This window comes from Trematomus bernacchii, unplaced genomic scaffold (genome assembly GCF_902827165.1).
Source record: "Trematomus bernacchii unplaced genomic scaffold, fTreBer1.1, whole genome shotgun sequence".
Lineage (NCBI taxonomy): Eukaryota > Metazoa > Chordata > Actinopteri > Perciformes > Nototheniidae > Trematomus > Trematomus bernacchii.
Window position 1 is genome coordinate 4,674,440 of NW_022987720.1, and position 26,189 is coordinate 4,700,628.

Here is a 26,189-nt window from a genome sequence, read left to right on the forward strand (position 1 = left end):
CTTGTCTTTTATGTACTTTTTTCCCTTTCATATAGCAAATGATGAGAATGAGGACAAAGAATAAGTACATTAAACCTCAGCGTTTTAATACATTTTTGTAATCAGAAAATGTATATTTTATTAATTTTCTTCGAAATTGCATCTATCGATCTAGTCAATTATATTCATATAATCAAATAACAGAAACATCTGTCAGTGAAATGCAATGAAATTCCATATCACTCTTTCTATCCACCACATTTGTAGATCTACTGTGAGTTCTATTTTGTCGAGTTCACTTTTATTTGACTGATGTATGGTGCGCAGTTATTCTGACAGAGTGGGACTTCATTCTTTCTAACTCATCTTTGATGCAAACCACCCTTTTCAAAACACAGTCCGTGTATTTTTAGACTACACCATACAATAAATGTTTCCGCGCGGACTTAATACAAGAGCCTTAATAACCCACTCGACACATTTTACGGTTTTGCGGACGTGTCACTGAATTAAAGCTGCCACAATGTTGTTTAGGTTCGGAGTCATTCTCACTCCGGAGTCTTCGGATGTAAAGGTCTTTGTTTTGGGTTCGCGTGAGGAAATGGGCCATTGGGACTTGAGCGCAGCGGTTCCGATGTCAGCCTCTCAGAAGCTCCTGTCCACCCTTGAACCGTGTCTGTGGACCGGCGACGTGCAGCTGGCAGAGCCGTACGAAGACACATTGTGGTTCAAGTTCGTCAAAAGAGTGAGAGGCACTTATATCTGGGAAGGTATACATCAACATTCGGATAGTGCATCCAATTCAGTAGCGTGCCAAATTAGATTGTTGACAAGTAATACATATTAAAACATATTTAATGTCAGTCCCATCGAAGGTAAACATCTCCGCCATGTTTTGTTTATAGTGTGTAATGTATTCTTGCTGCCACATGATGGCGGTATAGCAAAGCCTTTTTATTTAATTAACGCTCAGTGGTTCGTGGATTTTAGAGCAGTTGTATACAATTGTTACTTTACAATTCCTGCTTTCCAATGTATATCTCATATAGGCTACCTATACTTTATTTATAACATTACATAGGGCACACTCAAAAGTAAAAAGACTGATAACTGGATTGTTATTTTTAAAGCATTAACATGTAAGCAATATTTTTGAATGTTGTAACAGATCATTTAAGTTGTACACTGTTGAGAAAGTTGCTTGTAAAAATGCTTTCCATTTTATTAAAGGTCCCATGTCATGGCCATTTATACTGATAATAATTCCATTGTTGAGGTCTACTAGAATAGATTTATATTGTTCAATGTTCCAAAATGACATTGGTTTCTCATACAGCATCTCTGTATAGTATGTGTATTCACTCTCTGTCCTAAACGGCTTGTTGGAGCTCCTGCGCCCCCCCCCCCCCCTCCCTATGAGCCCACTGTGCTCTGATTGGTCAGCTCGCCCACTCTGTTCTGATGAGTCCACCACCGTTACAGCGGAACATCAGTGATTATGTGTTACAATGGCGTTAGCAACCAGAAAATGACACCAGTAATGACAAACAGATGAGAATGCTGCGTGGGGACTGGGTGCCGTGTTGGCGGGACGTTGCACGGCTCGCTGCTGTGAGGAGCGGACAGTGTGAGCTCTATTACTGGTGTCGTTTCCTGGTTGCTGCGTGGGGTCTGCGAGACATCTCGAAACTCAGCCTGAACTCAGCCTGAGCACCATGGACATGGGAAGGGGAGTTGCTGAGGGGGCTGCAGCACCCCCATCTGCGAGGCTCCACTAGCACCCCCCCCCCCAGCGTGTCACAGTTTCGCCGCTGAGAGAGTGTGTGTCTGTGTGAGGAGCTCCACGGATTGGTCATTTGGACCAATTGGTCCATCGGGTCGTCGTTACGTCACTTGGTTCCCGGAAGAGATAAATGGAAAAAGACAAATGTCCAACGAGGCGTTCTGGGGCAGCATAGACAGGTCTTTTCTGTGTTAGAGTTTTACTCGCTACAGGGTGTACTTTGAAGGTTTGTGACTTTGCAGACGGTTTACATGCAGAAAAAGCTACATAACACACAAGGGGACGGGTAATAACCGGAAAAGCATGACATGGGACCTTTAAGTTATCGCATTAATTCTATATAATTAAAATCTACAAATGTAGTAGTTGCTGACTGTACCTGTCAGAAGAATATAGTGTTACTATACTACTGTAAAAATCTAACACCAACCTGCAGAAAATGTGTCTTGCTTGTCACCAGGTAGCAATCCGAGCCATGACAGGTGTTGTTCATTTGATGAGAAGAACATAGTGGATGGAGTTTACTGCCATCCGATTGGTCACTGGATAGAGGAAACAGGACACACAGATGAGATGAAACACACCACCAACTTTTACTTCAGTGTGGCTGGTCAGAATGCCATTCATTTCTCCAGGTAAAACAGTACAGTAGAAACAAAGCCAAAGCAAATACTGGGAATGTCTATAAGTAAAACATGTCACAGTTGCAGCGGAAATATTTTTTCATTGAATGATTTTAGATTTTGTATTACAATTTTTCACAGTTGATACCAAAAGTATTAACTAAATGAATAGTAGTTACAACAAACTAACACATAAAAGAAAAAAAACATTGTGGGATTGAGTTGAAATGTTAAAGAATTTAGGTTCAGTAGTGAGACAGCATGACTTTAGACTGTTGGAGGTTAGCAGCATGGGTTACACACTGAAGTCAGTCCTGCAACCAGCTAGGTGTACTTTCACAAGATGGTTGCTGTTGTTCTAAATTGACTGCTTTTTTATAGTGCTATTCCTATTTACAACCCCACATGGCACTTTACATATACTGTACAAGTCAGCAAGGATCTTGCCCATGGATACATCAATATGTTGACTGGGATTGAACCCCCAACCTTCTGATTGTTAGACAACCACACTCGCTCACAGTCACAGTTGCCCCATAAGTGATTTACCTCTGACCTCCCAGTGAAAGAGAAGATTTGGTCATACACTAAGTATTGAAACAGTTTGACACAAACTTTGAAGAAGATACTATTAGCTGTTATCTAGCTAACTCAATTATTTAACAGCTTCCAGGCTCAATAGTTGCATTAAAATTAGCAACTCTTAACCCTAGTCAAAATATACTAAAATTAATACTTTCTCAAATAATGTAGGCAACCTCTAAAGATCACATGATCATTTTAATATAATTAACCATAATAATATAAACATAGTTAGTGCCATGATGTATCAGGCCCAGCAGAAATGAGCCCAGGAACCCTGTGGCAGTGAGCACATCACTTGCATAACAATGAGCAGGCTTGGCCGGTGCCATCAGGTATTCATTTGTGTCCGAAGACCTTACAAGGCTTATGTCAAGGACCCGTGTTCAGTAGGAAGCACTCTGCCCTTGTATCTTTGCTATTAATAGCTTTTTCAAATTAGTCTCTCAGACCTTGCATCCGTTTGCTCCCCAGTACCATTTACACACTCACCTCTGCAATAACTCATTATATGATTCAAAGAGACTTTAACTTGCTGTCTAACAGGTGCCTCGTCTCCAATGCTTTGATTCAGAGGAGAGGAGGCCTGGAGGTTATAAAGCCAGATCGTAATGAGTTTGTAATAATGTTGTATGAACAACTGAGCAATAAAACAGACATATTTTCCAAGAAATGTAATCCTCCATCGTTCGGCTAAATGCTGTAAAGCAATAAAGCATCAGCTAGAATCTACCAATAATTGTATTTACTCATTTTACGTAATAGATACACTGCTAGTCACACAGAATACACAACAGAAAAATCAGTTTTACTCAACTTCAGTTTAGCTTTTCAGTTTTGATATGGTCCAATTGGTATTGATACTTTCTGTACGAGTAAGAACAGGTGTATAATGATTTAATAAAAAACAAGACAATTGTTTGATTTGCAACAAAGCCATTTAGCAGAAGCATTTTATGTAAAGAAAAGAGGATATCTGATTACACAGCAAGTCGAAACCAGAAACTTTGCAGGGCCACTTTGGGACATTACAGATGAACGTACGCATTTATGAGTCACCTGCTCTGGTTGTTGACTTCATGCACATTAATGAGCCCTAAATGAGTGTGCCTTAGACCGAAGTGGTATCGAGGAGAATTATAAGTACAAGATGTAAACAAAACATCAGTGCCATGAAGGAGAAAGGGAGGAAAAATACAGAATCAGAATGAAACCATGTGCTTGTTAGTGACTTGTAAGGGTCAGCTTTCCTTGATCTGCCTGTAGGACAGTTCAAATTACTTTAATTGGCTCAGGAGTACCTTGAAATTCTCTGCTCATACCCCACACAATGGCCAACAGGGACAGAGCGTAACCTCTTTGTCACCCTCTTCACCCTCACACCATATTTGCTTTCAGGGTATAAAGCTTTATTCAAACCCTTTAAACCATTTTATCCAATTATTACATCTACAGTGTCATTTAAAGTCATAATTCCCTTTTTCTTCATCTGTGACTTCATTCAAACACTACTCTTCAGACATTGCGTTAACCTCACAGGTTCAGCATATATAGCATTTAATAATGACTACTTGCATTCATAAAATGGATTATGCATATTCATTATCCCCAGGGTGCTGCCACGTATTTGGCTGGGAAGCTGCCCTCGACAGGTGGAACATGTGACCATAAAGATGAAGCAGGAATTGGGGATTACTGCAGTGATGAACTTCCAGACAGAGTTGGATGTGGTAAACAACTCTAATGGCTGCAGGCACGACCCAGGGGAAGCCATGACCCCGGAGAAGATGATGCGCCTGTACAAAGACTGTGGACTGCTGTACGTGTGGATACCCACTCCTGACATGAGCACTGAGGGTAAGGACACATCTGTGCACATACAAGAATAAATACAGGTGTAGTAATAGTATTTAGTCAGGTCTGAGTGAGGACTCCTTGTCTTTCTGAAAGACTCTTTGGCCGTATTCCGGCTGAAGAGCTCTAAGCGTACTCAATATGCATACTTTGTTTTAGTGATGGTTCCATTCAAATATTTTAAAGTGGAAAATCCCTAAAATAATTATTTTAGTAACACTTTTCTAGAATGAGATGAATGCAATAAATACATCAATCTGTGAATGGTGGAATTATATCTAACCATGCTCATTACCTTCTAATGTAAGGTTTCCTTTAACCTGAATGGTTGGGCTGTATCTCATGTGTTGTGTGAGTCGCAAAATAATGCTACTTGTGCTTTCACAGTAAATGCAAGCAAATAAATATTTACATATATTCATACTTCACATGTACAAGCCCTCTGCTTTAAATCTATTGTGTCTCCTTTTGCAGGTCGCATTAGGATGCTTCCCCAGGCAGTGTATCTGCTCCATGGGCTCTTGGAAAATGGTCACACTGTCTATGTTCACTGTAATGCTGGAGTGGGCAGGTCGACTGCAGCTGTGTGCGGCTTGCTCCTGTACGTCCTCGGCTGGAGTCTGAGGAAGGTGCAGTACTTCGTTACAGCCAGAAGGCCGGCAGTGTACATAGACGAGGAGGCTTTAGTCCAGGCTCAAACCGACTTCATCCAGAAGTTTGGACAACTACGATCATCCATCTCTCACCAAGAGACATGAGAATTGAACTCGATTGTACCAAAGTCTTGACATTGAAGCCACATCTACAGGTATTGAAAGCTCCACTGGACTAGACTCTTGGAAATGATTCTTTACAATGTGAAAGAAACACTGTATAGTCAGCAAGAACATTTACTTACTTTCACTTTGATGTAATTCAAGTAAATGACCCACTTTAGATATGGAAACCAAGTTGATCCCTAAGTATCTGGAGAGAGTTCTGCTGGCTGTCGGCATGGAAGCAATAATCCTACTGTAATGTGTTGGCTTTTAACTTAATAACCCTCTGCCATTTAGCACACACAGTTAAAACATCGTTAGTTTCAGGACACTATCAGTATTTAAATGTCTGCATGGTGTTGGAAAGACCTTTTCTTTTTGTAGTGAACAATACATAGAGTTGGCATTTTGAGAAGGCACTTTTTAGCTGATGGGTTGGACAGCAATGTATGAGAATAAATTAAATCAAAACAATATATCAATCAATATATAACAGTAGCACTGTTTGCTCTCATCCAATGAGCTGTGATTCTCAGTAAAGGATTAGTCCACATTGTTATTGTGTATCAAATGAGAAAATACCCTCTTTAATTCGGAGGGGGAAATTATCAATAATATCTTACTTTGAAAAGAGGTCTTAACGTTTGGCACTTCATGCCAAAGCAACAAATCCATTCCAAAACTCAAATAAACAACAATGCCTCTCCCGCTCCCAAACATTGAAGCATTCAGCTCCGCCCATCTCTCTCAGCGAGCTTGATGGCATTTCATCTTTATTTATTAATCCGACAGATGCTATTCCGACCCATCTCCATCAATAATGAAAACAACATCTAGGCCAGACCATTTTAATGCATACATAATAAGACATTATTGGAGTACTGTTTGTTGTCAATTCTGAATGTCTGCCTAGACTCCTATTGAGGATATATTGCTTTTTTTAATACAGTGTTTTTGTTACCTGATTTAAGACATTTGGTGGATTGGAAAGGAGAAAGGAGCTTTCTCATCGAGCACAATTCATATTCTCCTTTTCTTTCAATGAGTCCCTTCAGCAGACAGCCCTTTTTGAGGCTTTCAGTGTGATTAGGTAAAACTAATTATCCATGCATGAGAGCCAGCTGAAGCAAATCATTGTCGAAATGTTCTCAAAAATATGAACAAAAACGGAATATGGAATGAGTGACATGAGACATATGAACTATGAATTACGCAAAACACCTCAACATTATTGACTCCTAAATTGAACTCTACTATGAACTTGAGATTAGTACGTAAGGGATGTATCGTGTCACAGTGTTGCTGATCAGATTGTGCTCCACATCATCAAATCCCTTACTGCAGCATGCAAGCCTTCCTTCCCCACTGTCATATCTACAGTATCTAATAAAGGCAGAAAAGGCTCAAAGAACATATCATTGTGTGTTTTGCAGAACCCCTTGTCTGAGGGACAATGATATATGACATGGTTACTTGTTGCAGGATGCAGACACTAGGAATAGAAAGAACAGGGTGCACAAAGTATTATGTCTTTCTACAAAAATAAAATATATATTCTTTGGCTATATATATCTAACCGTTTCCTAATTTCATCAAACAGTTTCAAAGCTTTTTCCATTAAGAAGTCAGACACGGCGTCCATGTCTCGCACAGGCTTATTAAACGTCACTCTGCTTTATTTAGATTATCTGTAAAAAAGGATGAGCTGAGCATTTTTTCAGCAAGGCACACTCACAGACATCTTTTTACTTTCTGTATTAGATCATCTCATCTAATCATAGTCAGCCAGTCGATTTCATCTTTCGAACGTGAATTGTGTTTTGTCCAATATGCGTTTGGTCCTCTGAGACCCATGATGGTGATTTTAATCATGAAGTCTGCACTTTACAGTAAATCTTAAAACCATTTGCCTTTGATACAGTTCTGCTAGCTAGACCAGCCTGCATTCATTCATCATTGAGAGGAAAAGCTTTTTCACATGCACAGACAGTCAGTCCAGGCACCCATGTTTAATTTACCTAATAGATTCCAAGTCCAGCTATACCATTTGCATTGTGTGGTTAAGAATAATCCCATGATGAAGAAATGTCTCTCTCTTTGCTCCAGGGCAGAACTCCAGCTCACCCTGGCAAGTAGTGAAAGTAAAAGCCAAAGTGAAGAGATGCGGTTTGACCAAATAACTCTAAATCTACAGGCTCATTCTACCATGTATGTTTCAGGAGCTTGAACCAGCAGTCCCCGGAGGAAGGTTTATTCATGTAGTCCAAGAATATCTGACTATGAGACACTCTGTGGAATATGAATAGGTATGAGTAATGCCAGACAGTTGATCTACAACCAAATATAAATACATCTGAGAGGCTGAGTGTACCATTGTTTAATAATCGATACATCTGAGATTGATTGACTGACTGGAGGCTGAGCAGCAGTCTGTTTTATGCGTGTGCCATGGCAACATATGGCATGTGTTTTTCCAGACACAGCACCTACAAGACTGGGTAAACATTTCTTCTGTGAATGCATTACTTGCAGTCTGAGTCATTCCTCAAGCAGCCAGTGGCAGTGCCCCACTGATATTCAATAATACCAAGCCTTTGTCCCTCGGGGGACCATAACAATGAATGGGCAGATTTATGCAGGTTTGATATTTCTCTTGCAAAGAAAGTGTTTATTCCTGTAACACCTAAACTATGCTCCCTGTTGGCTTCCAAATACCTTAGTTAGTGAAACTTTTCTCATGCTTTTCTTTATTCAAAATACAATATTTTATAACTCTTTCTTACTACATCCTTACTTTTACTTCGTTTGGGACATGTTACAACCGTGATCTACTTAGAATAGGCATATAATAGGTGTTTCAGTCTCATTAATATCCACATTATTTTTGTTTTTGTCATTGAGAGTTATTGATTCTACTGTATGGTTTGTCAGACTGTAATTATTGGTATTGCCCAAATATGAATCAGAATCAGAATCAGAATACCTTTATTCGTCCCACAGAGGGGACATTTACATTGTTACAGCAGAAAAGAGCCGTAGACAGCTTAATGTTTAACAAAGAAGTATGCATAAAAAACTAAACAAATATTAAAGTTCTGAAGATGTAGCAGCCATATTGCAGTTATTCACGGCATATATATATATATATTGCACATATTGCACATTGGTATTTAACAACAAGGGGTGTTATAGTTCATCTTTAAATGATCAACTTTAAAATCATGTTTCAATGATAAGATGCTTTGCTGAGCTAGATTTATAAACGGTTAATGTAGCCAGGAAACAAAATCTGAGAACCTTGTTTGAGTATTTTGGACTAATCTTTTCTAAATCAAGACTGCCTTTGCTCTCATTACATGCATGTCTTAAAGGTAGGGTAGGTAAGTTTGAGAAACCGGCTCGAGATACACTTTTTGTTATATTCCATGGAATGCTCTTAACATCCCGATAGCAATGAATATCTTAAGTGCTTTGACAAAAAATCCATAAAAAAATGTCATCTGTGGAAGCCGTAGTACTGTAAAAAGCACCGGCCCGGCTAAAATAACTGGATGGCCTACCTGCCTGTCAGCCTTCCATCTGTGCACAAACTTATCTCGTGCCCTCATTGGTCATGTGCGCGTTCGTGTGTGTTGGAGGAGGGGCTCTATAAGGAAGTGGCAGATTTTCTCCGGTTGTGTATTTTCAAATTCTAGCGATCTCGAGCCGGTTTCTCAAACTTACCTACCCTACCTTTAAGTTACACGTGTTTAATGTGGCTGGGACAGCAAAGACATTTTTAATTTCAAAACACAACTGCATGCAATATAGATGATGGATGTTGGTGGTTGTAATGACTGCCTCCATTTATGATAGAGAAGCACTCCAATGTAGGCACATTACTGTTAATCACACAGAAAGGAAGAGTGGTGGGTAAGGGAAAATGAGAAATGGATGAAGTAAGTCAAGTTTTGACAGGCCAACAGCACAGCGGTTCAAAGTGTGACTGTACTGAAAGGCTTCCTGTGAAATACACTTGTGCTGTCAATACCTCTGTTGTTCTCTCCATTTCCCACGTTGGCACTGCCATTGATCAGTGTCAGCGGGACAGATTCTGATATGAACAAGGGAGGGGGATACACAGCTGTTAAACATAGTAAATTACGAGACAGTTGGTTTGCCACAGGAAGAACCTTAGGGTAAAGGGTTTTGTTTTTGTGATGTCTTCATATATGTACAGTAAGTAATATAAGAACTATGTATTAAGTTGCAGATCTATATGGATAGAACGTCATTTATCATCTTTAACCCTTCACAGGTAGGCTCTAGGTTCAATGACCTTGGACTTGGCTATTAGAGTTATGTCTAAAATCAATCAATCCCATCTGTTACCTGGGGAACTGCTTCGGGTCGGGGCTCTGTGTTTCATTTTTCTACTATATCTTAACCTTCACATTGAAAATTAAACAAAGACCTTAAGGTAGACATTTTGAAGGAAACCTTTGAGGAAGGGCTGGATTACTTTTCTTTGGTTAGTGAATATCTGTCACTGATTGTTACCTAGAACCTATAGTCACTAATTAACAAAGTATACTCTCAATAAATACAAACTTATATTTGCCGCCCACCACGACGGTTTCATTTTGACGGCTTTATAATCTAATGTAAAGTTAAGTTATTGTTGTGAGTAAGCATTATGTTAGTGTGGCACAAACTTATTGAGTCGTTTATAGTTTTATGTTTATTTTTGATCAATATCATACCTACTTTGCTTCTTTGTTTTCTAATCATACTGAAAGGCTTTTGATTAGTATATTAATTATAATTAGGACCCATGAAAATGTTTTAGAATAAATGATTTACTATGCAAGTTCTTTGTGCGTGACAAAAAAAGGATGCAGAATTTACTGAAGATTTACAACATAATAAATGTGAGCTTTGGATTGCCTGAAATAGTGTCATAATCATTAAACTATTGTTGGTGTTCACGTGCAGAATGAGAACAGTTTCCTACTTCGTCTGGATCTCGGGGATGATATCAGACTTTGACAATTTGACAAAAAGAATCACTCTGTTGTTGATGTTCTTCAAATCATGTCCAATGTCCTCAGGTTATTTTTTTAGTCCTGACCCACTAATCCATCATGTCATTTTACCACAAATAACAGCGGTGATATGTGGAGAAAGAATCAGATCTTTCTATCTGAAAGATATGTGTGTGTCTATACAAAATGTAATCTGCCTGAACTTAATACGACCGGACAGGTATGCATTACTTTGGGAAAGGAGTTTGTTTGAAGACATGTTTAGCACGTAATTAAGCCGGCTAGCCGACAGAGGAAGACAATAGAGATTGTGCTGCCATGCATGATAAGTGGACCTGCCAGCCTAGTTTCTTCCCCCCCCGCCTGAATCAGTGATGCCAGATGCCAAAGCTGACAGCCCAGTTAACATGGTAATCATGAGATCAATGAGCGCAAAATGATCCAATGAAAGACATGTCGTCTTTTAGTGTGACTGTAGGAAAGAGGCTATAATGTGTAACATTGTTGTCAGAATTTAACATTAACTTGTATTTATTTATAAGCTATTTCTTTAAATTACTCCTGCTTAAAGATGAACTATGCATTGACAACAATAATCAAATCCACAATAATAAAAGCTGCTTCTTCTTATACTTATTATACTTTCCTCACATGGCACCTAACTTTTTTTGTTTTATCAACAACTCAGTCCCTACAGCAGAATACAGCAGTATATTATAGTACAGACCTTTGAGTTCAGGCACAACTCTATTCTTTTCTGTTACAAATCAACCTATTGAGGACCATCCTTTGAAGAAACAGTGGCCTTTCAAATGAAGAGCTCACAAAAAACCATGTCCCTGAACGTCCCTGTTTCATTACTAATGCTACAAGAGGTTGCTATTACATTTAAGGAAAAAAATCCAACATGGCTGCCCCGATCTCATGTTATGTACCAGTATGCCTGAGCTGTCCATAATCACAGAGACCCAGCAGGCTACTGGGGAGAGGAAGGGGACCTGGAGCGGGATGACAAGGGACAGAGCGTAACCTCTTCGTCACCCTCTTCACCCTCACACCACTTGACATGGACTCCCTGCCAGAACAGATAACATTTACAACAGAGCAGGGAACCACCCAGCACAGATGGACACACACACACACACACACACACACACACACACACACACACACACACACACACACACACACACACACACACACACACACACACACACACACACACACACACACACACACACACACACACACACACACACACACACACACACACACACACACACACACACACACACACACACACACACACACACACACACACACACACACACTGCCTCTGACATCTTTTCACCACTGTAAATATGTATTCACGAGGCAGAGTTGTTAAAGTGTCTACCTAATTAATCCTCTAATTATTTAAGGAAAGGCTCTCAACTGACCAGAACATCAAGATAAGCATTAACAAGGTGCCGTTGGATTGTGTTTTGCAAATGTTTACATATAGCAGGGGTATTAAATGTGCCGAAAGCTGATGATGTGCATCTTATCGTGCACATGGTATTAGGACGCTAACCAGATAATGAGTCACTCAACACAATGAAATACAAATGTAGATTAGCGACCAGCTAATGGACAGCATTACACCTAAAGTGGTTTTCTCTCGTTCCTCCTAATACCACCCTGACTGATGGACAAATGGAATCTCTTTGAGTTCTGGCAACAACACCCACCAGTGACATCCCAAATTGCTTTTAAGAGGTTTTTATTTCCTGAAACAAAGTATTTTTGTTATGTTTGTTGAGCAGAGCTGGTAGTTTAAAAGAGGAAAAGCTCTCTTGCTGTTGATACCACTAAAGGCGCACTATTATGCTTTTTGGGGTTTTTCCTTTCCTGTAGTTTAAAAGTTAAAGCATGTAAACATGTCGAGTAGCACAAAAGACAAATACATAATCTTTTATAGTTCATTTGTTGTGTTTATTGGTTCTTTGGATGATGAATCCGAACATCATTATTAGACAGGTCCTGTGTGTGCAGGGAGGGGCAGACATATGGTTGCCAGTACTCCCGACCGCTAGACTAATAAATCACCAGTGACAACAGATAATGAATGCTGGCCTATCAGAGAAGATTGGTTTGCTCATCTCTATATCAACTAATGGCAGAACTTAGATTTAAAAAGAAAAATAGTTTTGACACAAACAATATGGGCCAGTTTCCAAGTATGTAGGCCTATAACTAAAACTAAATATTTTGTAACAGCATATGACATTTGGCCCGAAACACATGTTTGATACAGTATGTTCTCAAAAATATATTTATTTTGGATAGCTTGTATACCACTCTGCATTAGTCCTCATTTTCTGCTCTCTCTACCTTGCCTTCATTACTGTTCCTGGTCAGCACATCTGGGCCGCACAGCCAGGCAGATGGAAAGTAGATGAGGCCTGTCTTTAGTCTGGGGACTAAGCCAGGTGTTCAAAACTTACCTCAGGAATATATGAGTTTGATCAAGTACCAAAATACATTAGTAAGGGCCTTTGGCAGAGCCTTAGAGGCTTCAGTGTCTGGTTTGTGAGCTGGAATATGATTGCAAAGCCTTGAGGCAATTTTCAAAGCCAAATTAGTCTTGCAAAGCAGGCTAATATTATACCACAAGATGTCATCTACTGTTAAAAAAGCTGACATATAAGAGGAAGAATGTTGGTGAGTTTTATATAGCTGTTAATGAGACAGTTTAAGAGTTTACCTTCACTGCAAAATAACTTGCACTCAAACTTTTTTATAGAAAAGCAAATGAAGCTGTAACAGGAAAAAGTTTGTGTTTGGGCTTCACCTATCTGTCTTTATCATCAGAAAGAAAGCTCCATTCCATTCATTGTCAATCTTTTGAACTTGAGATACGACTTATCTTTTTCTCATTCCTTCTCACACACGCACACACAGACATACACACATATTTGCAAGTAGACGCAAACACAAGCACACACAGCTTCATTTCAAATCCCTACCTAAATTATCCTGCAACTTTGGGGGGCTGTGAAACTGCTAAGTTGATGGGAGGGCAGAAGGGGATTGTGGGTAATTTCATGTCACATATCCAGCAGACTGATGTCTCTTTGGACAGATAACAGCCTACAGCTCAAAGTGACAGAAAAGGCAAAGTCACAGCGCACCCTTCCTTCATGCTCTACTTTCCCCCACATTCTCAGAAATAGTAATAAGAATGGTTTCTAAGATATATTTGGATTTTTTCTCCATTGTCAGGGCTCAACCAAAGCAGTATCTGTGGCAGAAAGAGCAGTGCTGTAATGTGCAAAGCCAGCCATCTTTGCTGCTGATGTCATGAACTCCATCACAATTTAACATCACCTTATTAACATTTGGAAAATTCAGTTCAACACACAGCCAAATCATTATAACCTGCTGCTCACTCATACACATCTGGTGGGGGCACTCTCATTTCATAAATAAGGAAAGTGCCCACTTCACTGTCTATATGACCTTAAAAGCCTTTTAAACTAAATCCAACTCAATATGAATAAAATAACAAGCCAAAATGTGAAATGTATTACTGATTATGCGTAATGATTTTCTGCCTCATAACGTTAGCAGCACATGAGTAACATTATTCAGCCTTGGCCATGTTTTGAAAAATCGTACTGCTAGTGTGAGATAGAACAGGCTGTAATAGAGTCCACGATAGAGAATAGCTGTCTATAAATGTTCCTGAGGAAATGGATGCATCATCCTTAACCATTTCCGAAACCCCCTTTTTTGCCTTTGGGTCTTGGGTTTTATTGATTTTAGTTTCCACCATCCTTCTGTAGACATCTGCTTGCTTTTCTTATTCTAAATGTCTTTTTTGGTCTTTTATAAATTGATCAAGTAAAATAATAAATCTTGGCCCTCTACTGCCTGACGATGAACCTCATTCTCTATTCTACACCCTCACGTTTCCTCTTATCATGCCATTTTGACCTCTACTTTAGTAAACATTACACCACTGCAATGTCTGGCGGATAACAACTGCTTTTAAAGGCTGGTTTTCCAAAAATCAACAGGTGATTTACAATGTCTATAAGTGAAAAGAGAGGAAGAAAACACAAGGAAAAACCCAAGACCCAGGAATACTTTATTGACTGCCAGGACTGGTTTCATGCCTTAAAAACAATGGTTTCAACCTATATGGCTATTCCCACGCAAAATAAAGTGTGTGTTGAAAAAACGTCTGAATACGCAATGAAGTCAGAAAAACATTACCCCACAGCAAGTAATACTGTTCGAGGAGCAGCAGATTTATGGGTACATTTTACGTCTCTCACCTGGCCCCTGTTTCGGAGCCAACAGCATCATTTAGATAATCTTTGTAGTACAATATACTGTATTTCAAACTTTTGAGACATAAAAACTAAATTTCCTCCTAAAAGCTCTTGTGTGTCACCAACAGAGTTGGGTGTAACGCGTTACAAAGTATCAGTCATAATCACACTGACAGACAAGAGGGGTTTCCGCCGCAGGTTTATATGTACGTAATCTGCGCGACTTGCACGTCCACATCTCCTGCAGTGCTGCATAAACATGGCTGAGTCAGCGATAACTTTCGAGGGGTGGAGGTATGCCCATTATTTTGAGTTCGTCCGAAGAATAGACAGGAATGTGACGGTGAGGTGCAAACTGTGTCCAGGCCAGAAGCTGTTATCCACTGCTGCAAACACCACGTCAAACCTCAACAAACACCTGCAAAGAACACATGCTAAGGTGAAGCTAATAGCTAAGGACCGGACCCCCGAACCCAGAGTGAGGATGTTGTGAGTGCCGCCGACTCCGAAGCAGCAACAATTACCGGTAACCAAAGCAGAGATGGACAGGCTTGGAGCATCCTTCATAGTAGAGGTAATGTTGCCTATTTGCACAGTGGAATCACCATCGCATCGTTCAGAGATATGCTGCGCAAAATACAGATAGCATGAGACAGAGGACAGCCATGGTCAGAGCTATCTGGATCAGTCTTATGCGACAATGGAAACTGAACTAAAGAGAACATTTCAAACTTTAGCAGTCTGCGTGATCTGCCTGTAGGGAGGGGCGGGCCGGCCCTGCGAGTAAAGTAACGAGTAAAGTAACGAGTAAAGTAACAAGTTACATCTTCAGCCTTATTTAAATGATGTATCACTCCTTGAAAAAAACGAACAGGTGTGGAAACTACGAGTGCGGATGAACTCTGACTGGCTACTGAGCATCTGTCACTGTAAGGACCCCAGGGCATTCTGTCTGATGGGTCGCCTTTTAAAGCCCGCTGTGAAACTCCACACACAGGCATGACCCTCGCACTCACTCTCACTAACAGCCATCTTCTTGGCCCACAGTGAGTGGAGGATTTGTTACTTCAGCACTAATGCTGCTCTGACATGCCCGCCTCTCCACTTGCTTGTCGCCCACTTCTCTGCCAAGATCTTGAGCCGAAGAGAACGGAGAGATAACCAAGTGGAGAAAGCTGAAGCGTTTATATAAAGTTTTAAGAGTTATGTCATGATGCTATAACTTGTCCTGAGTTATGAGTGAGTGTGTGTCTCTTTTTCATGCGTTTGTGTTCACGCACAAGTCAATGCAAGAGCAGTCCCGTTCAGTTCTCTGCTGTCTGTTGTGAGAACCAGGAGGCGTCACAATGTCACTCTTGCACCATCATGGGATGCCGAAGTTTGTATCACTTTGGGCAAGTAAACACAAGCTCCAAAAATACAAACCCTTACTGTAGAAATTCTCAACAGGCCTTTGCTTCATTTAATAAACCGTCTTGTGTGGGGCTGAAAATATCCTGCAGGCGTTATAGTACGTTGACTGAATTTCCCTAAGTAGTTAGATCTCAAATTCTTAAACAACAAAAAGGAGCTGTTTTGAAAAGCGAGGGGGGGGCATTAATCAGAACCGAAAATCCTTTGGTGCTAGAAGTAACATTAAATCAAGAATATATATATCACACATTTATAAATGGATTGAGATTTATATTAAACAGTGTCTAGCTGTTTCTGTACTTGCAAGAGTAGGGTTTAAAAGATTTGATTAGTACCCCAACTTCTCCTATTGGGATAGCTGGTTTTATAATTCACAGACACAGAGTGCATTTCCATAACTCCCTATGCTCCCAGTTACATAAAGAATGTTGTCGATCTGACCATACACTGGTTTCGGTTGTATAGGCACTCAAAGGACTATTTTGATTTCCGGCTGGAATTTAATTTGAAAGAAGTAATTTATTGTTGTGTAATGCTTGATTTTATTTTTTAAAAGCTGCCACAGGGAAATTGCACACATATTCCGTACTGACAAGCCAGAGGTTATTCATGGAATCTCAACTCTAAGAGTACTAAGTAGTTAAAAAAAAACATGACTTAAAAATAATGAAGAGATTGGATAATGTAGTTGTCCGGGAATAATTTCGCCCTACATGTTTACCTTTTGCCCTGTGACGCAGCTGACCAACCTTGAGCAGCCGTTATCTCCCATAAGGAGGGGCTGCCCTAGCAAGTTATTGTTGTTACCAGTTTGTGACCGGGCAACTCTCTTTCAGAGATAGTTATTGTTGTGGGACACCTGGAACACATCTTTTCTCGGGGTGTAGACGACCCCGAGCCATAAGCGACAACAAATGTGATTCAGTGTCCTCAGCTGTTTAGTCTATCTATTGAAGAATGTTGATTATTACACTCTGAACTAGTTCAAACCTGGAACTACAGGAGGGTTCTTCAGAATTGATTGTGGCATCTCAACTGTGTGGTCAGATCGTGGCCCGTGACATGTCTTGTGAATTCTCCGCCGAAGCTCCAAATAAACCGTCAGTATTTGCCATCAAAGCTCCAGCTCTCCATCGTGTCTCTCCGAGTCCTGTCTCCAATTGCTTCAGAAGTTTCCCCCACAGTAGCCACTCTGCAAAGGAAATTGGCCAAAAGTGTAAGTGTTCATAAACCAAAAATCAAGATTCTTTGGACGAACAATTTGGGATGCAGATAGATCTGATCTTAGAAAGAGACTATCAGACACATTTCATTGACAGAATGCACTCCAAACAGCGAACAGGAAATGATAGACACTACATAGATGAAACGGAGAATCAAGAGCCTTGTTCTATGGAGCGAGTGTGAGATTTTGTGGTGCTTAAAAAGACATCCATCGGGTAGTTCAACAGAAAAGTGCCTCTGATTGAGTTCTGCAATTTTGGGGCAGAGACGATGTTAGGATCTGATTGCAGGGAGGCAGGAGACAAAAAAGCAAGGGGATGACATTTACAGATGAAAGAACAAGGACTGATTCTGTAGAAGTATTTGGCATGGTCCAGGGGCTGTAAACGATTTAATTTAAGGAAAGATACTGATGACGGATGAGCAGGAACTTCAAAAAGAAAAAAAGTTAAATACATTTGGGAAGCGAAGGTTTGGAGTGTGGACATGAAGATGACAGAGGAAATTTGAAACTACTCTATAGCATTCAGAAGACTCTGTCCATAATATAAACATTGAAAGCCAATGTGCAGTGAATGCTGTGTGCCTGGATTGTTTGGTATAGCGTCACTTCTTGCACTCATAACTTGGCACAATACCATAACCTTGAACGGCCAACTATAGTCTGTTGCACTTTCTATGATGCAAAACAATAAACACATTGAGTGCAGTAGCCATAGTTTTAATTAATCCTGCTCACTAAGAACAAATGACAAATGTTTCCTTCTCCTCATATACCCAGAGTCTCTCCTATGCTATCTGAGCTGTCCCTCTATCATACAATATACATACAACTAATAATCAATAAACAATGTGTAAGTTGTGTTATGGCAATTATGGTATTAAAGCTTAATACAGTGTAATCCTAATGAAATGTAACTGCTGTATCCTGGGAATGGCATGTAAATGGATGTGTGATAGCAGATGTGTTCACGAAGGGTTTTATGACACTACAGGAAGGACAGGGACAAAGGAAGAAATGTGCTCTAGGGGGGTAGCTGCGACACCCAACTGTTCTTTGTAGGTCTTGAGTTTTGCCTACTGCCATAGGGCGACCACCTGGGCCAACATGTTGTTGTGTTGTCATGTAAACGATCTTTGATGTTTCCCTATAAGGCCCCGGCTCCACGGGAACGCATACGGCAAAACGCAAACGCAAACGCCAAAAAGCTTCCGCCCACACGCAATATACACCGGATTGTGTCAAGCTACACGAGACGGCTCCGTTTACATCCAACTGCTGGAAAAGCTGCAGTACATATGCCGAGCCTGTACGTGGAGCTGTAACTTACTCCACAAAAGCAGCGAAGAAGAATGGTTGTCATGGCTGCACTTCTGTTTATTCTCCTTGGTGGGGGCCGAGGGATCCGGGCAGAGTTTTTCGCCGGTCAACGTGTGTTAAAGTTTAAATCTTCCGGACAAAATTATAAAAGTGCCGGTCAAAGGTCTTCATTGTTATTTATTGAGCTTTAAAACAAATGAATAACGACGATATAATGATATATAATAATAAAATACACAGAGGCTGTCTCTTTTTCCTCTCTTCTCACAGCGTCAGTGTCTGTCTCATGCAGCAGCTGATCCTGTAATGATGACTCGACAGTAAAAATAAACATATTTATAACTAGTTTAGGTAGTTTGAGAGGTAATTAAAATAGCTAAGGGTGATGATCTGACTTGAAGTGTGTGTTTTGCTCCCGCTGCATCACAGCGGCAGGAGCTGCGTGTCTCCGTCCTGTCAGATTAGACTTCACTCGCGTTTATGTCCATATCGAGATAAAGATAAATAATCTGAATTCAGTGTGCAGTGTACTTTTGCGGGGGTGAGCAGCAGAGGTGGGGAGAGGCGGGGCTATTGCGTCGTCATTATCAGAAACGGATGACCGTATAGGCGACCACACGGCCCCGTTGGACCCCCCAGAGCGCTCCGTTCCCAGATCTATCCACCTTTGGACCCGTTGTCGTTTGCAGGGTCCGTTTCTACCGTTCCGTTACGGCGTCGTCGAGCTTAAAGGGCTATACGCAAGAGAAATATGCGGATTCAACCCGTTTTCGTTCCCGTGGAGCCTAGGCCTAAGAGTGGCTGTAACACAGAACAGGACGCACTCAGAACGAGTCGTCATGCTTGCAAGCATTCAAACGAAGATCTCAAAATACTTTATATATTGATATTGTGTTTCTTTGCATATTTGCCTAACTCATCATTTTCTCTAGACAGCAGCTGAAAAAAAAAAGGTAAACACATTTCTATGAAGTACAAAGATATTTAAATAACCATTTTTACTTGCCAATCCTGAAGTATGATGTTGGATAAAAAAAAGAAATCCTGGCTGTAGGTTTTGATTACTCAGGAATTGTTTTAATAAGGTAAATTAAGATATCATGTAAAATTGTGACACATTTATCCATCAAGATTGTTTTTTTCTTTCAAATTAGTATCAAAATCCTGAAATGAGACATTCAATTAGTCTCTTCCTTGCCAATCGAGCCAATGCCACTGAGCTTCATCAATAATAACTGCACAGATGTCATGTTACTCTTTTTGCCATTATCTTTTCCAACTGTGTTATTCTGTTGGTGTGATTGCCGACATTCTCTGTGATTGCATCAGGTTTAAATATTGACTGTTGGTTGTGTTCATGGACAGAAAGCAATGAGGGAAAGATGGAGGATATTGAATGCGCTGAGAAGGGAGCATCTGTTCCATTTGCCACCCGTACATCAGCACACAGTTTCTGAGGCAGCACATTGGACACACACTCAAAGACACAAGCTTTGTGTGTGTGTCTCTGAGCAGAAGTGACATTTTTTTAAGTTTAGGAAAGGAATGAGACGACTGGCACCAGAGCTTACGCTTTGCTGTTTATAACAAAACACAATGGCCCACTAATACTGGTCATACATCACAGTCAGTCTGCGTACCACCCGCAGCTGGTGGCCCACTGAGTGTTATACATTTTCACAGAATACACAATGCGGCATGCTAATGTAGCTTAAATCATTCTGTTGAAAATATACTTAATAGTTAAGCACTTTAGTTGCTCTTGTTCAGACACATGTTCAATAGTTGCAAGGGAAATTGATGTCTCTTTGCTAAACATTTTCATTGTTAATGTCTGTCTATTAGTCGTATGTTCAAGGTGCCAGCCCAGTGCATGCTGGGATCTAGTCTCCAGTCACCCTGAAAGATTTCAAGTGAATAGAAAATAGACAGAAAGCAGATTATTCCTTCTAGAGGGGATACAGCACAGAAAACGTGAGCAGTAATTATTCATGATAATGTATTTATTAAGTGATAAGTTGACGGAAATGTGGTTGTGAGGCTTCAGCATCTAGTGATTCTGATAAGAACCCAATCACAATAATGAATAGTATAATATAATATAATAAAACTTTAAAACAAACATTGAAATATTAAATAAAACTGATAAATCTATATTACTACTATATTGCGAGACAAAATTAAGAAAGAATAACTGTCTGCAGATCCAGATTACTGATGTACAGTACAAGAAAAGTGCTACAGTATAGAATGAGGTTAATTCCCTCAGTGCAGCCTGAATCCAATTTCCAATACTCTCTCCATGGTCTACCAACTCTATTGCAGCTTGTTTGGGTATCTGGCTAAATTCAAGAGCCTGTTGCAGTTTGTGTATGTAAAACTATAAATTCAACTACACCATTTAAAATAGCTGCCAAAAAGATCACTGCTTGTAAATATTACTTTGTGAAATACCAAACAAATTGCCAATAACTTATGTTTCAATTTGCTTTAGAAAACAACAATAAGGCGCGTTCACACCAAGTGTGAGTAGAAGGCACTGTATTGACTGATACATGTAATATGCATTTGACTTCATTGTTTCATTTTTTTTTTACAGTATATATATATATCCCAATATATATCCCAAGATTCTGCCACCCAGTCCTAATCTTGGGATCCACGACAAATCTACCCCTGGTGCATCCTATTCATCTGAGCTCTGCAGAAATGCTTACGTCTGATGTCTTTGTGAAGCCTGTTGTTTATCCCCAGGCTCCTTAAATAGTCAATCATGTTTTGCAGCAGTGTGAGCGGAAGAGAAAAAATTGATGGGAAATCATATTTGATGGTTCCCAGGGAGGAAATCTGTCCCAATTCTGAATATGTTCCAGGAATAGATGTCGGATGCTGCTGAATAATAGACGGCTGTATTGGCAGAAGACAGAGCACATCTCTCCTGTTTTAATAAGAGGACACCAGCTCATGCACTTCACTGAATGCAAACAACTATGACACCAGGAATTTGCCAAGTCCCCATTGATCTTTCAATTGAGAAGCTTAAGTAATGGTCATTGTTACCGTCCACTATAGTTAATTTACGAGGGCCTTATTCATCTCATTGGATCACAGAATCAATTCACAGTTTATCATTTTCACACATTTACATTAGGAGAGAATACTAGCTGTGGTTTACCACTCTGCAGAGTAAACTGTCATTAAAAACTAAATCAGCATTCCTGGGAACCTCAGTGCACTTTTATCAATTCAATGATATTGAGAGATTTTCAAGAAAAACTTAACCCAATATTTTATAACTGCAAAAACCCAAAGAACTTTTGCTGGAGGAAGTGATAGAGAAAAAAGCTTAGGTAAGCACATTTCTTCTACATGTTTAAAACAAACAAACAATGCTCTAGCCAATATTTTAGACATTAGCTTAACAGAAAAGTATGACAGAAAAAGATTGGAGAGACTGCGGCCTAATTTGGGACTCAGCGCTTGGAAGTTTGCAGCTGATTTTTGCAGTTTCGTATCGGAGGAGAAGGGAAGGGGGGGGAGGATATAAGGGATACAGTGATTGCAAGCGAGTATAGATATTCATCTTAAAAGCAGAGTGAAGGATGCTGGTAATCGTCCCATAGGTGTCTGAGTGTCCATGTGCATCGACCCCTCTCCCCACGGAGTAATGAAAGCAGGATTCAGTGTTCCAGAGTCCTGATAGCGCCGCTCTGTTCAGGGACAGTGGCTGCTCTCGCCCTGCGGCCCGGAGCAGGATCTCTTTATTCCGCTTGGATCTTCTTCTCTTTGTAGCCAGCTGCTGCCCTACTTGGGCTTCTCATTCTGTGCCTATGATTGCCCTCTCTGCTTAAAGCCTGTGCCACTTTCCTCTGAAGGCTTTTTGAATCCATCCACCTTAAATAATTGTGCAGGTCAAAGCTCTGTGTGGAGGCGCACAGTTTGAAAATGGTTTGTTATGCAGGTTTGACTTCAGATTCGAGCATTAGAGTAAATTGGTTCATTTGGAAATGCTGCATATCGCCGATCAGGTATAAATGACATACATTGATTTCTTTCTTGTAAAGTAATTCTCACTCATCTTGTGAGTAAATGGTCTTTTTAGTATTCAGTTTGGGCATCTCATGCAGTAATTGAACCTGTTACATCAGCATGGGCCATTTAACATTTCTCAAGCAGGCATCGACTCATTATAATAGGCAGAGGAGAGAATGTCAAAGTGGTGTAGCATGAAGAAGAGCTTTTTATACACCATAAATACAATTGATAGGAACATAAAAGGGTGCAGGCTTAACGTGAGCCTTGTTTTCAATTCTGTACCATGCAGTAGATGCAGCAAAACATTCTGTAATACGTCAAGACGACCCTCATTAAAGTGCTCTTCCCATTAGCATTAGTTAGGTGTAGATGTTAATAGAAGTGGCTCCGTGTTCGTTAGGTGATCTAGTGTCCATTTGTCAGGATTTAACAGGTAGCTGTGTTCATTAAGAGAAGATAAGCACGGGAATGAAAGTTAACCGATAGAGCAGAGGTTATCCCCTTCACACATCCGCATGAGGCATTGAGTGGGTTGCAAATCTGAGAGTCTGTGTGTGTGGGTGCACAGGTATCTTGTTTCTTTTCTGTTTCACTAATGATTACATTTGTAACATTTTTAAGAACATTTGCTGAGAAACAAACTAAAGCCCCTTTCAAACATGCACTGTCTGCAACCATGAAATATGGAACCTCTGCAATGTTCAATGGAGCATGTATGAATAGAGCTACTCCCATAGGGGCAAGAAAAAGCATCATTTACACAAAGATGCCAACAAGGAAAAGGCAGATGTTTTAATTGTCCAAAAAAAAAAGTTGACCGTGTTGTAATGTGCTCCACATCCTGCTCTATACTGGTGCCCCCCCCCCGTGCTTAAACAAATGGAGTATTTCCAGTAAGTAAGAAAGCTGACACAGACAGTTCTCCTGTGTGCTTCACTGATGAAAGGGATACTGGGGATATTGTCAAAACCTGATTTTCCAGACATTCTCCTGAGTTCATATGATTAAAGGGTTTAAGATTTACTGTGACAGGACAAGCTGAGAGTCACACGCTCAACGTAGTACAAAGAGTTCTGACACATGGGCACAGACAGGAAGTGCGGTGATGAAGAAACACAATCATTCTTTCCCTTCAGTCCTTTACTTCTCAACCCTGACGCAGTGATAGAGACACACAGCTCCTCTCTCCTGCATAATCGGCACCTCCAGGCATTTTCTGCAGGAACTGTTTTCCCCAATTTCTCCATTTATGATCTTCAGTGTTTACACTTCCAATTCTATCTGCCCTCTTCCTATCTCTTGCACTCTGATTTTATATTCATCAGCAGAAAGGCCTGGCTAATGTGTTTCCTTTAGTACCCTCTTACACTGACATTTCCCATGCAGACTCTACATTAGTTCCAGATGTGACTGCAATGGACATGATGTGTCTATGCTATTTCTGATTCAGCAGTGTGTACGTGTGTATTAAGTTTTGTTGATGTAATAATGGAAAAGGACCATGGTTCAGTGATATTTAATAGCTATGCTGGCAGTAAATGACCTTTACAATAAACGCCTCCCTTTTTTTCAGACGAGATAAGCAATTCAACCAGTCAGTCGCAATAAAAAAACATAACTTTAAGTTAAACTCTAGGTCTGCTTTTACCCTGCAGGTAAACATGAACTCAGGGCAACAAAAACAATTTCTGTGCAGACAGTCCTGAACACAAGGTGCATTCACCACAAAATGCTACTCTGTGGACCCCGATGATGGTGAACCTTTTTTTCCGGTCTGTTAAGCTATAGGCCTTGTTTTTAAATGTGGTTGGGATTCAAAATAAAAACATGCCCCGTTCTGGGAGAACTCCAAAAAACAATTCCATAATTCTTGGTCTAATTCTTGGTCTAAGCATAATATATTTGTTTTAATATTTCTCATTTAATTTCTTAGACACATGGCTTATATATTGCAAAAATGCAGAGAATTGTCTGGTCGCTCAAGTCATTTTAGGATTAATGAGAGATACATTTAAATCTTAATGTGTAAAGAAATATTTTAACCTGGTACCACTGGCCTACATTTTTATACATTTTATATTGTTTGGGGAAAGCTTGTCATAAATTATTTTTCAAAAATGTATAAAAGTGAACGCAGCTTATTATTGACATAATTGCCAACAAGAAAACAATATATATATATCATAGTTGGTTAAAGGTTCCTCAGTTGTGCAAGTTACTGACACAACTTGGCACTGGTACTGAACGTTAGGTTTAACAAATCATAGACAAATTGTACCCATCATGTTGTACCCTAAAACAGATACACTTTTATTGTCTCCAGCACATTTGTTGTTGCTGGGGTCACGTTTAGCAGCTCAGTTTATCATTGGCTTAGCCACCCTTGTGAACTGTACATTCCTCTTGCTGGCATTTTGTGTTCCTCTCACATAATTTCTCAGAAAACTGTTTCAGCACGATATGGATCAGTGAGTGTGAAAGCGTCCCCAAAATGATTCGCACAGGGAGTGAGACTATAGTCTAGTGAGAATAGGACATCTGTGAGAATGTAAGTACTTCATCAGAGATGAGTTAGGCATTGTAATTTAGTCCTGGTCTTGCAATTCGCTCCAATTTGCCGTGATAATATTTCATTTTGTTTGTGAAACCTTTACCAGACGTTATTTCCCCGCCTCGCTTCATCTGCGCACAGACACCACGGGAAGGGGGGTGTGTGGTCGTAGTTGGCCATATTTGGGCAGGTCTGATTAAATTGTCCAAAGATGGCATAAAAAAACGATTTCTGTCTGTTTACAAGGTAGATGCTGGCTGCCGTTTGCATGCAGCCCAAACAATGGCAGAGAAATGCCACAACAATATCCAAAGAGTGCACTATAGTTATTGTAATTAGTTCCTCCTTCCCGTCTTCAGAGGCCTCGGGGCTGTCAAAGAAGAGACCTATCACATTTTATAATTAGCCGGTTAGACATGACCTAGAAGGAGCTGGATGACTCAGAAACACAATAGACTGAATTAAAAATGTGTTTTTGTATGTGTATTCTCGTATTAATTCAATTTCCTCATAATTTCCCTTCACAGCAGCAAATATTTCAATAACTTATTCATGATATTAAATGGAAGCAATCTATCTAACTCATAAAGGGGTATAAATTGATCCTGAAAGGAAAGAATTAAACTGATACCTAACTAAGCTTTTCATAAAGTCACTACAGTATTTGACTTCTTTCTTATGCTTGGAGGTCTAATAGTTGTTGTATTTTGTGTGACAACAACT

The 26,189-nt window shown here is 40.0% G+C and overlaps 1 protein-coding gene across 1 annotated transcript; it reads left to right on the top strand.

The window, feature by feature from the left end:
- The first annotated feature begins 180 nt into the window (after window positions 1-180).
- On the top strand, window positions 181-7,168 carry epm2a (EPM2A glucan phosphatase, laforin). Its single transcript, XM_034144312.1, has 4 exons — window positions 181-749; window positions 2,223-2,397; window positions 4,580-4,824; window positions 5,296-7,168. The coding sequence occupies exons 1-4, from the start codon at window positions 503-505 to the stop codon at window positions 5,577-5,579; spliced, it is 951 nt and encodes a 316-aa protein (XP_034000203.1). The 5' UTR covers window positions 181-502; the 3' UTR covers window positions 5,580-7,168.
- The last annotated feature ends 19,021 nt before the right edge of the window (window positions 7,169-26,189 follow it).